This window comes from Microtus oregoni, unplaced genomic scaffold (genome assembly GCF_018167655.1).
Source record: "Microtus oregoni isolate MIOR12 unplaced genomic scaffold, Mior012 000007F_ref0000211, whole genome shotgun sequence".
NCBI classification, from domain to species: domain Eukaryota; kingdom Metazoa; phylum Chordata; class Mammalia; order Rodentia; family Cricetidae; genus Microtus; species Microtus oregoni.
The window spans coordinates 50,491,645-50,504,552 of record NW_024543066.1 but is presented as its reverse complement, the minus strand read 5'-3'; the positions used below and the strand labels follow the sequence as shown (position 1 = coordinate 50,504,552).

Sequence of the window (12,908 nt, the reverse complement as noted above, 5' to 3'; positions counted from 1 at the left end):
ACATGGGTGCTGTAATGACAAGTTGGTTGTTTAAGTTTAATGAAACAGAGATTCTCTGTGTAGCACTGGACATGTAGACCAGGCTGGCCTCGAACTCTGAGAGATCCACCTGCTTCTGACACTTGAGTGCTGGGTTGAAAAGTGTGTGCTATCATCACCCAGTACAAGTTTTTATAGCAACAGTTCTGCACTGTGGGTTTGTTAATGACACAGTAGTACATCCCCAAAGTCTAAAGCAAAGTGGCATCCAGCCATTAAAGTCATAAGAACATAACTGTGAATGGGCCTGAATGTAGTTCAGGACTCTGCTGATGACTGAGTTCCCAGTGTGAGCTACACAATCTACTCCCTCCATAGCTTACCTGGGTTTGCTTCAAGCCCAGAAGGACCTCTGCAACCAGGACTTGTTCTATCTCCATTGATCTGCTCATGGGAAGAGGCATTTGTGCAGAAAGATGCTGTCCCAGTAACAGGAGGACTGATCACTGCCCCAAGAGAAGAAAAAACAGATGTTAGATGATTCTTCTCTTAGAAAAGAAGCCAAGTACACATGAGATGATGAGGCCATCCTATGACTGCCCAGCACCATAAAGCCATGCTAAAGTAAATCCACAGAGCATCAAGATACTAGAGAGTCGGGGATTAGAAATCACCGAACAGATTTAGAATGTATCCAAGCCCACACTGATAAAGTAGTGAGTAAAGAATGTCCAGCTCTTTTCATACAGATGGACACCAGGAAGTAAAGAAGGATGGATGTTTGCTCTTTCTTAAAAAAAATCTAATCAGTCATTCAGTAAATAAATCACTATGGTAGTCATTGTGATAAAACTAATTAAAGGAAGATTGAGTATGGAGGCTAAACTTTGTGGGGAGAACGGTGGGGTATTGAGAGAGCCTAAAGTTGTTCGCGTGAGAATGTTCCTAAAAGTGAAGAAAGCCAGGGGACTCCAAGTTAACAATTAAGCAAGCCCCGTGCCAACAGAAGTGCACAAGCCTTACCCCCAGCCTCCAGCAGTGATTGAAACTATGAGTCTGCTATTTTACTGAGAAAGGAGGCAAAATTATAGGCAGCCTATCCACTAGAAAACACTGCATCCAGATACACTTATTGGCTTTAACAAGAACACTGTTTCCATAGAAGAAAATGTGATTTGCTCTGAGAGGAGTTCATAAGTGGGAATATTTGTAACTGTGTATTGATTTTTGAGAAAATACATAATACAGTATGTGTGGTAGTTTGAATGAGAAAAGTTCCCCCATGGACTCCTTTATATCTCATCCAAGGCTGGCGGTGCAGTTTGGAGAGGTTATTTAATACTTAGGTGCGGGTTTGCTGAGGAAAGTACTTCACTGAAGGCAGGCTTTGGAAGCTTGCAGCCTTACCCCACTCCCTTCCTGCCTTCTCTGCTTCCTATAAAAATGAAACATGATTGGTCAGCTTTCTGTTCCTGCCACCAGCTTCCATTCCATCCCAGGAATGATGGACTCTTGCTCTCTGAAACCATAAGCCAAAATAAACTCTTCCCTCTATAAGTTGGTTTTGGTCAAGGTGTTATATCATAACAACAGAAAAATGGATACAGCAGGGATATAATGAAGGGTGTGTGTGTGTGTGTGTCTGTCTGTCTGTCTGTCTCTCTCTCTTTCTCTCTCTCTCTCTCTCTCTCTGTGTGTGTGTGTGTGTGTGTGTGTGTGTGTGTGTGTGTATGTGTGAAGGCAGAGAGCACACACACATGAAAAGTGAATTGGAGGGAAGCAATTCTTATTTATTGTAAGTGTGTCAAATCCTAAGGCTAGAATGCCTTGTAGTATTGAGCTGGTAACTGCTCTATACACCAGAGGTTTATTTCCAAATAAACTGTGGTTTATTTGGTGGTTTCCATTATACATTGTGGTATGCCGCTTTCCTGGGTATGCCACTGATTTGTAGCTAAAGAAGTGAGAGAGGGTAGGTAGTGAATATTCTCAGTAACTCTATAGCACAGGTACCCAAAGAGTTCATTCAATCGGGTTTCCTGAGAGTAGTGGTTCATTCTGCAGATGTTCCCAGTAGCCAAGTCAGGCAATAGAATAAGCAAGCCTAGTGACAATAAGCCACCAAACCCTGACACTTCTAGCTGTAGGCAACTGAATCACAACAAAAATGGGGTACAGCAGCAACTGCAGTCCCAGATACTTGGCAGAAAGTTGCTTGAGCCCAAGAGTTTAATGCTAGTCTGAGAAACAAGAAAAGAGTATGCCTTCCTCTATACCTATAAAATGTGCTCAAGAGTAAAGCTGCAGACAGGCTTCTGGATCTCAAAATATAGAGAAGCAATGTAAACAGAGGCTGGAGAGATTCAGGAGACACTGGAGCAGCCTACAGAACCTCAGCACCATCATGATGACAGCCGTTTATCACTGTAGCATGTAGACATGGCAATGGAGGTGAGCACATTCCACTTTCCCAACAAAGAACACGTTGTAATTACCCTTCTGACTGGCTTCATGTTCCACCAGAGTGTATGATCTAGCTTAAGGGTACAACCTTAGCTACAGAGAAAACCTCTGCCTTGTCTATCTAGTGCTATGGCAGTAACCTGACCTGAAGGGGAGGAATTTAATCTGGCAGAGGTAAAAGGGGTTTTCATACAAAGATATTTTCCAGAGATCTTTCACCAAAAAACTAAGTAGGAATACTTACCCCAACTGTATATGTCTGTCAAAATTCCTAGTATATTATAAAGAGGAACTTGGCACTGATAAAGACAATAGCAAGAACAACCTGGTCACACTGAAAAGTACTTTACATACTGAAACCAGGATAACCTTCTTCTGCCCACCATCCCACCATTCTTCATAAAACAGATATCACAGCTGAAACAAACAGACTGAAGCTTGATTTCTGGGCATAGCTTACTACTGACTGCTCTTGTGGTTACAATGTAAAATGGCCCCAATAGGCTCATGGAGTTGAACAACTGGTCTCTAGTTAAGACTGGTGTTTTGGGAAGTGATAGAATCATTACGAAGTGGACCTTTGATGGAGGAAGTACCCTCACTGGAACAAGGCTTTGATATTTTATAGCCCGACCCCTGTTTTTCTCTTTCTTGCCTTTCTGTGTGATGATGAAATGTAATCGGCCAGCTTCCTGTGTCTGCCACCATGCCTTTCCCTACCTGTTGCACGGTTTCCTGGTCACGATAGACTTATTCCTCTGGAATTACAAGCCAAAATAAACGCTTTATCTCCTAGATTGCTTTTTGTCAGAGCATTTTATTACGTCAACAGAAAAGAAAATGAATACTAATAGAATAAGTATCTTCAAAAGGCCAGCATTTCATGACAGAGCTGAACTTCCTGGAATTTGATCCTCCACTAACTGGACTACGCAAACAAAGATTTCCTGTCCTTAATGTGGCTGTACCTGCTTGGTTTGTCTGTGCTTGTGCTGCTCATCAACAAATACACAGCACCATAATGTGAGTTAGGGTAATGCATCTACAAGACTTACTGGCTCTAAGCATCCATTTCCTTATGAGAAACTCGAATAAATACAAAGGGAATAACAGCTAACACTGTGACTTGATCTTCCTGGTTGCTCTCCGATTTATGTAAAAGGAAAGGTACCTGTTTGGATTCCTAGTGGGCTGGTTCTGGAAGAGGCTGACAGAAAATCCTGATCCCAGATAGGAGAGTTTTGACTATACACTTCTTCTTCCAACATGGACAGAAACCTAGGCACACACACACAAAAAAAAAAATCAAAACAAAACAAACAAACAAAAAACAACAACAAAAAACAAGAGTGACCTTCTAAAAATTATAAATATTTGTTGGGCCAAAATTATCTCAGGACCTGTACTTTGAGGCCTGTAGGACAGAGAAAAGCCTGGCTCGAGTTTGAGGGATAGTCTCAAAGCTGCTGAGGATGAGACAGTAAAATCTAGGTAGACGCCCCTCTAGTCAGAGGGAGGGCTTGGCTGTCTCTTATTGGCTGGAGGAACCCCCACATCACACGATGTCACGTAACCTATATAAACTGACGCTCACAGTAGTAAACTGAGTTCCTGCTTTGACTTGACCCCTATCGTGCCTGATTGTCCTGTGTTGTGGGGTTGCAGAATGGACAGATAGCCTACTCACCTTTCCCTGGGGAATGAGGCTAAGGAGGGCTGGCAAGTATTCCCCAAGGCTCAGAGACCATCTTAGAAGAGGGAACAAGAAGGAGGTAAGAGCTAGATGTCAGAAAGACTGAGGACTGAGGCAATACAGCAATACAGTGTCTTCTGGACATGACAATATAACTGCACTCTGGCTAGATCAAGGCAGTCAGGATTTCAGGTTGGAGAGAGGTCAGGGCTCTCACAGTCTCCACCCCAGCTGAAAGGTCATTTGATAGTTGATGGCTTCTGGGAAAGGGAAAGTCAGTTTTAAGGCCGTGTCTCCTGGTAAATCAACCAAGCTCCAGTAGATAGTCCCACAATGAAAAGTATAAGGGGTGTTGGGCCGTGGTGGCACACGCCTTTAATCCCTGCAGAGGCAGGCAGATCTCTACAAGAGCTAGCTCCAGGACAGGCTTCAAAGTTACAGAGAAACCCTGTATCAAACAAACAAACAAAAAAAAAAACCAGAAAAGTATAAGGGCAGGACAAATTGGACTTGATGGGTCATTTAAAGACAAAAGAGGGCATAAAGGGTAGTAGAGAGGTAGGGGTGGATCTGGGAGGAGTTGGTGGGGATGGATGTGATCAAAATACATGAAATTCTCAAAGAAATAATGACAATATTTTTAATTAAAAGATATAGGTAGGAAAAATGGCTGGGTGGTTCATTCTGAGCACCTACATGGTGGCTCACAAACATCTATAATGTCAGTTTCAGAAGATCTGATGCCCTCTTCCGACTTCCATGGATACCATGCATGCACAAGGTACACAAAAAGAAACTCAGGCAAAACATCCACACAAAAAAAAATAAAACAAAATAAAATAAAAACATTTTAAATAGATAAAAAATAAACCTTTGTTACCAGAATCAAAAAGCCTCAGTCACTTGTAGCAACCACCCTAGAACAGGGTTTCTACTTCAACCATAATATATATTGGAATTAAGACTCAAGTGATGATTTCAGATGGCCGTTTCTGTCTATTGAAATAGAGGAAAGTGTTTCTACAAACCTCTCCTTTTACTCCTGCCTCACTTGGTAGGACACTGGCTACAGAGTACTAATACACTGACCAGATGCATCCTCGGTGAGCCTCCCAGAAGATGCCAGCTCTCTATGTAGTTGTTATTGGCATCACTGCCACCAATGCTGTTGTGTCCTGACTAGGTACCTACCTGCACTGCTTCTGTAGCTTCTGGAACTTCATTCTGAATAACGGATCACGCTGTGAGTTACATATCTCCTTAGCGCATCTGAACACATCTCTTACTACTTGACAGTGTTGTGAGGTATTGATGTGCTTAGTTACTATAAATAGAATCCACTGCACCCATGGAAACATGTAAGGTGCACCCTTGACTACCAAACGGCAGGGTGTGAGTTGAGACCGATGGTGAGTACTTACTCACTCCTCAACCCACTATAAATATATCTCAAGTTTTGGAGGTCAAAAGCAAGATACCCCAATGTTACCACATTACTTTTTTCCACACACACAAAAGAAAAAAGGAGGGAAATAGGGGAAAGGCTAGGGATATGGCTAACATATATGAAGAAGCCTTAAATTCAGTCTCAGAACTGCAAAATTAATAAGAGCTGGGTACAAGCCTTCCATCACAACACTTGGGAGACAGAGGCAGGTGGATCTCTGTAAGTTCAAGGCAGCCTGGTCTACATAGAAAGTTCCAGACCAGCAAGAAATCAAGGCTAGATAGTTAGACTCTGTTTCAAGAAATAAATAATATGGAGGAAAGGGAAAACTGGGAGGTTTGGAGGGAGGGAAAACTGGGGTCAGGATGTAATACATGAGAGATAAAGAAATTTAAATAAATAAATAAATAAAGGCAAGTAATGAAAGAAAAAGCAACATATAAAGATAGGAAGAAGGGTATGAAATTTAGGAACAAACCAGAGAAATAGGTTCTATAGGGGAAATAGGTACTAGGTCTCCATCTGGCATACATGGCCAAGTTCAAATGCACCTGGGTTAATATCCAAAACTATATGTATAAACAGCCTCCAATGTTGTCATGTGCTATGAAAAGAGATTTGAAAGACGTGAGTGGTATTTTTATCATTAGTAACAGAAGAAGGAAAAAGAGCAGCATTGATTTCTCAGTTCAGCACACAGACATGCCAGAATTGTGAGCTGAGCGAACAACACACTATAATTAGCAAATATCTACAAAGGGCAAAAATAATTTTACTGTTATTATACAAACTAATAAAACTGCCACTATACAAAGTAATTAAATTTCTCCATTAGCACTACAACAGGTATGGGACTCAGGTTCCCTCTATGTGCCTTGACAGAGATAGACCGCTACCCTCTGAAGACAGAACGCTCCTTAAGTGGCAAATTAGAAACATTAAGTGTGAGATGGCTTTAAAATGGAGGAAAGGAGCTTTCAAAGCCTGAGACATGACCTCTGTGATGCTGCATAATCAGAACCACACACTTTCTAGCTGGGGTAGCATGCAACTTAAACGTTCTTCTGGAATCCTATACATTTCATGGCTGGAATTTTGCTTCCTGCTGAGCATGCCTTCATCTCATCTTAGAAAAAGTTGATACTGTAAATGTTGAGTACTTGGTTCAAGCCCTTCACCACTAGCCACAGCATTTCCTTCGTTAGCCTTTGGATTAGGATCCAGCAGTCAAGGAGAGTTCTGTAATCTTAATCAGAAAAAGATTTCTATTGTTGTTGTTGTTCTATGTGTGCATGTGTGTGTGTGCACTTGAGCATATAAGCACATGTAATGTTGGGGATAAAACCCCCGGGAGACAAAAACTCTGTCATTGAGGGACACCCCCAGTCCTTGAACCTTTCTGCTTAGTGCATTTTTTTCTCCCTTACTTTTATTTTTCAAATCAGCTTACAAAGTAACAGGTTCCCACATACAGTTTTGACACATTTCAATTTAGTTGATCCCTACCTCCCAACTCAGTACCTAACTTATTCTTAAATTTTAGAAAAGTATGTTTAGAGCCAGATTTGGTGATAAACACCTGTAATCCCACCACTACGAAGGCTGGCTTATGTAGAGAAAAACTCTGAGTTCACAGCTAGCCTAGACTACAGACTGAGATCTTCTCTCAAAACAAGAACTGTTGGGCTAGAAAGATGGTTTGGAGGTTAAGAGCATTCATTGCCTGCTCTTCCAAAGGTCCTGAGTTCAATTCCCAGCAACCACATGGTGTCTCACAACCATCTGTAATGGGGTCTAGTGCCCTCTTCTGGTCTGCAGGCATACACACAGACAAAATATTGTATACATAATAAATAAATAAATATTTAAAACAAACAAACAAACAAAACAAAACAAACAAACAAAACACTCAAGAACTGTTAACATCTTTCCTAAAACACAAATTGGGTAACTCAATAACAATATCTTGATAATAAAAATTCAGTTTTTCTGTGGCTAAACATAAGGTTCAGCAGTTAAGAAAATATATTGATCTTGTAAAGAAGAGTCAAATTCAATTCCCAGAACCCACATCAAGTACTCACAACTGCCTACAATTCCAGCTCTAGCCAAACCAAGCACTTCTGGTCTTCTCAGCTATTCGTGCTTACATACACAGACCACATAGAGATGTGTGTACACATAATTAAAAAAATCAAAGAAATCCAAATATTAGTTTCCCAAAAGCAAAATTTCAATAATCTTTGATCAAAGAATACAAAACTGCCTCTCCTAGTGTGTTCCAAATGGAGAGTTTTCAGTTCAAGAGGAAGGAAATATGTTACTCCTGGTAGGACAGGGAAGAAAGAAATGCCTCGTCACTCCTGGTAGCTCTCGAATCTTTACTTTTTTTCTACTGTACACCAACCTAAGCAGAATTTTTTTTAAAAAAATTTCCATCCATCCCCTAAAACCCAACCGTATTGTGTATTGGTCATTCATGTATTGTGGTCCTTGCTCAACAAGCCACGAGCTGTAGCCATACTTAATTCCTCTCCAGTAGGCATCCTCTTCCTAGACTAGACTCAGGGTTCTAACCTGAGGATGGACCTCACTGGCAGGCTACATACCCAATGTGTGAGGCCTGAGGTTTGAGGAAACAAAATTCTTATGGCCTCAAGGTCCAGAATCCAGAATGTAGCACTCGAATTTCCTTTTTTTTTTTTGTTTGTTTGTTTTGTATTGTTTTTCGAGACAGGGTTTCTCTGTGGCTTTAGAGCCTGTCCTGGAAAAAGCTCTTGTAGACCAGGCTGCCCGCAAACTCACAGAGATCCACCTGCCTCTGCTTCCCAAGTGTTGGGATTAAAGGTGTGCACCACCACCGCCCAGCCCAAATTTCCTTTTCTATAACACATCAGCAAAGCAAGATCCAAGAGTCACAGAGAGTGTGCATTCTCGAAGCAACAGTTCAGAGGAGGAAGCTTCCTCCCCGGCTCTGGCAGCTTGCTTTTCATAGGGTGAACTTCACCAGGGCTCAGAGAGGATTGCCTAGGTTCTTCTGCACCCCCAGAATGGACAGAAACAGCACCTACATGCTCTCTCTCATCCATCTTTAACACTAAGGTAGCTGAAATACATAGAGCCATATAAAGGCTGTGACTGCACAAGACTGGCCCTCTCTCCAGTCAGTCACAAAAAACTATTGGTACTGACAGATGCTGGGGGTGAGGAGACATTGGCTTCAGCTGTGTCCACTGGTGAACCCACATAATACAATAGATAGTTCCAACGCCATGGTCACAGACAGTCTGAGTAGAACATAGAAGGACAAAGAATGTGTGGATATGGAAAATAAATTAGTACAGAAGAGGGGTGTGCAACAAAAGAGAGTAGAGGTCAGAGCAATAAAAATGCATCATATACACATAAGAAATTGTCAAAGAAATTTAATTAACTTAACAAGTGCTAGTCAGATGTTAGGGGTGTTATGAAAGAAAATGGATCCCAAAGGGAGTGACACTATTAGGAGGCTTGGCTTTGTTGGAGTAGGTGTCACTTTGTTGGAAGAAGTATAGAGGGACAGGTTTTGAGGTTTCCTATGCTCAAGCTACACTCACTGTGGTACACAGTTGCTTCTACCTGAGGGTAAAGATGAGAACTCTCAGCTCCTTCTCCAGCACCATATCTACCTGCATACTGCCATGCTTCTTACCACAATGATAATAGATTAAACCTCTGAAACTGTAAGCCAGCCCCAATTAAACACTTTCCTTTATGAGTTTCTATGGTCATAGTGTCTCTTCACAGCACTAGAAACCCTAACTAAGACAGAAGTGGTGGTATATACCTTTAACCCCAGCATTCAGGAGGGCAGGCAGATATCTGTGAGTTTAATGCCAGCCTGGTCCATATAGTGAGTTGAAAGAAAGCTAGGGTCTCAAAAACTATGAACAAATAAAAACAAAGTAAGTACAGGCTTGCTGTATGGAAAGCTGAGAAATCTGGGAACGGAAAGTCCTTCTTCCTCTCCAGACACTTTCCCTGATGTGCATGATTTTAGTACTTAAGTAGACTTTGGCATGTTCTCCACAACCTCAGAGCAGGATAAAGCAAAAGCCCACAAGTAGACCCCCTTACTTTGGGAAATGTGTGAGGATTAATGTGCGTTTCTCAAGAGGCAGCTTGTCTTTTTCCTGTCTGGCTTGCTCCAGGAGTTGTCGTCTCATGATGGTAAAGACTGAGCGAAGCAGTGTTCTCCCAAACACCTTTGTGGTTTCATACCGAGGTAGGCTGTCACAGAACTGTGGTACATTACAGTAGCACAACCACCTGTAAGAAGAGGAGACGAGGGCCATCAGTGGGCTACCAAGTCACAGTCTTCCAAAACACCCAGTCACAGAGACCTGCTAGGCAATGAAGCTTAGTTGAGTAGGCCTATGATGACAAGCCAACAAGATCACTGCCAGGTAGTGAGCCTGGGATGAGACCAGCTGGCCCATATATATATCCCCTGTGATCCCATGTGGGCATCCTCCTTTCATCATGCAGGGAACCTTAAATCCAATTCTGCTTTACTGGTGTGGGACAATGATCTGTATTCTGTCAATCATATTTTAAATAAACACTGATTGGCCAGTAGCCAGACAGGAAGTATAGGCGGGATAAGCAGACAGAAAGTAGAGGCAGGTCAAAGAGAACAGGAGAATTCTGGGAAGAAGGAAGCCCATTCCTCTACAGTTGTGACCTGGCCACAGAAGAACCAAGATGTGACTGCCTCACTGAAAAAGGTACTGAGCCATTTGGTTAACATAGACAAGAATAATGGGCTAAAATAAGTTATAACAACCAGTTTATGATTAATGTAGACCTCTGCGTGATTTCTTTGGGACTTAACGATTGCAGGAACTGGGCAGGACAGAAACCTCAGTCAACACTTTACCACTTGACTACCTACATGGAAATAGTACACTATTCAGTGCCCCCTTTTTGCCTATAAAACAGGGACAAATAACAGCTAATTACTAGATTTTCTATGGAGTGATTTTCTAAGGTACAGATTGTAATCTGTGTTTATATTGAGATTATAGTCCATGAGTTATAGCCTATAAACCTAGTACTCTGGATGCTAAAGTAGATGAGTATTAAAGATTGAGCCCCAGAATTCCTGCAGGCCAGCAGGGATGCTTCTGCAGGCCAGGACAGAGACTCTGTACCTAACTCACTGAACAACAAGAGAAGTGTGGCTGCCTGAGTCACTGAAGTCCAAATGCACTATAACTGGATGTGTTGTGTGGTATATTCCTTCACTGTCCATGTGAAGTCAGAGTAGGCATCTGAAAAATGCACATAATATCACATCTACATGGCCAAAATGACCTTGCCTAATTATAGAGTTGGAAATGACTCTTTTCTATAAAACATTTGATAGGTGTAAGATATTTTAATAGTATAAAGTACTTAATTTTTAAAAAAAATTTAAAAAGGAAGTATGTATATAAAATACGGATTGGGATGTAGCTCAGAGGCAGAATGCTTTCTTTTTTAAAGTTTTTTATTTTTATTTGCATTGGTGTTTTGCCTGCATATATGTCTGTGAAGGTGTCAGGTCCCCTGAAACTGGAGCTACAGACAGTTGTAAGCTGCAATGTGGGTGCTAAGAATTGAACCCAGATCTTCTGGAAGAACTGTCAGTGCTCTTAACCACTGAGCCATCTCTCCAGCCCTTCGAATGGTTTCTTAACATGAGCAAGTTCCTAGGTTTTATCTCCAGGACTGACAAGAAAAAAAAAACTATATAAATGAGAAAGAAATAAGAAAAGCAACAGAGAAATTCCCTTTTGTAAGATTGCTCAAGGGGGAAGCCATTTGCTGCTAAGCCTAACAACCAAAGTTCCATCCCTGATACCCAGAATCAATTCCTACAAGTTTTTCTTTTGACCTACACACACACACACACACACACACACACACACACACACACGAGCACATGTGCATATACACACACTACATAAATAAAATGCACTAAAATAAATAAATACCTATGCAACTAAGCATGATAGTACATGCCCTCATGATCCCAGAACTCAAGTGGCTGAGGTAAATTTCACTGAAGTTTGAAGCCAATTTGGGATAGCTACATATTAACACTCTTTCCTTTCAAATACACACACACACACACACACACACACACACACACACACGCACACTTCTTTCTTATGATACAGGGTGAGTGAATGAAAAAAAATTGAATGAATTGCCTAGGCAACACTCTCTTACCACTGAAGCTGTGGGGAGAAGATAAAGAGCTCTAAGACTGTTGAAAACCCAGTCAGGTGCAGGAAGTAATAAGCTTTGACCATCTGTCGCCTAGGTACACCCTCTAGGGTCAGAGTCAAAACTGCTTTCAGTACCGTAGGATGAGCAAGGAACCAGGTTTGCAGTGAGCTGCCAATAGGGGCTTCTTCCCGCAGTGATGCTAGAGAACCAGAAACAGCAAAAACCACAAATCATGAGAGTCCCAGAGGGCAGCTCTCAACTAGGGAAATCCTATGGGAATGAGCCATTTTGCAAACCATCCTCTTCCAAGTTAGTGCTGCTTTCCAAAAATCAAAGCCCGTCCTCCCTCAGCGAGGATACCAAAGGTAAGGAAGGTGAAGTGAGGACAGAAATGAGCAGCATACCACTGTGCACATCTGTGGCCTCGTTTTTTCACATTGTTTTGTGCCTAACACTCCCCCCCCACACACACACACACATATAATTTCCTGTTTCTGGAAGGCTAAGGCAGGAGGGTGGCAGGTTCAACATCAGTCAGAGCTACACAGGGAAGTGGGAATGGAGGGAGGGATGGACGGATGTGGGGACCCACAGTTGTGAGCTTGTTCCTCCTTGACTGGAGGTCAAAAGTTTGAGCTTATTTTTGCTCTCTCAATGTTGTTGACAACAGGTGTGACTACAAATGAGAGATTCTGACCTAGGGTGTGGTTAATTAGTATTTTGGGTATAGAGGTGGATCAGCTCCACCTAGATCAGAGAATTCAAGTCTATTCCTTATATCATGCTAATAAAGTCTTTTGCCTCCCCTTCCCCTTTTGGAGTGAAATATATGAGCATGTGGAAAATAAATGAGGCGAATTCAGTATTCACTGAATGCTCCTCCCGATGCTGTTCTGTGTTTCTGTCTCTTATTTCTCTCATATCTCTGTTCCTTTTGCTTAATAATTCTAATCCTCACACTCCTACCCTGTACGATTTTTGTTGAAGCTGGTCTTCGAAAGATGGAAAAAGAGAAGATGGATGGAAGAGAAGGAAGAGGGTTTTTGCTTGCTCCCTGTCCCACCTCCATAT

At 41.8% G+C, this 12,908-nt stretch overlaps 1 protein-coding gene across 3 annotated transcripts in view; it reads right to left on the bottom strand.

Moving 5' to 3' along the window:
* Kat2b (lysine acetyltransferase 2B) overlaps positions 1-12,908 on the bottom strand; it is a 132,765-nt gene that overhangs the window by 54,668 nt on the left and 65,189 nt on the right. For 2 of the 3 annotated variants that reach the window (XM_041655475.1, XM_041655472.1), the window contains exons 6-8: positions 9,699-9,890; positions 3,614-3,720; positions 363-485 (exon numbers count right to left, since the gene is read on the bottom strand). In XM_041655475.1, coding sequence (XP_041511409.1) covers positions 363-485; positions 3,614-3,720; positions 9,699-9,890 — 422 coding nt within the window. The remainder of the gene's footprint in view (positions 1-362; positions 486-3,613; positions 3,721-9,698; positions 9,891-12,908) is intronic. The other variant, XM_041655473.1, reaches the window with a different exon arrangement.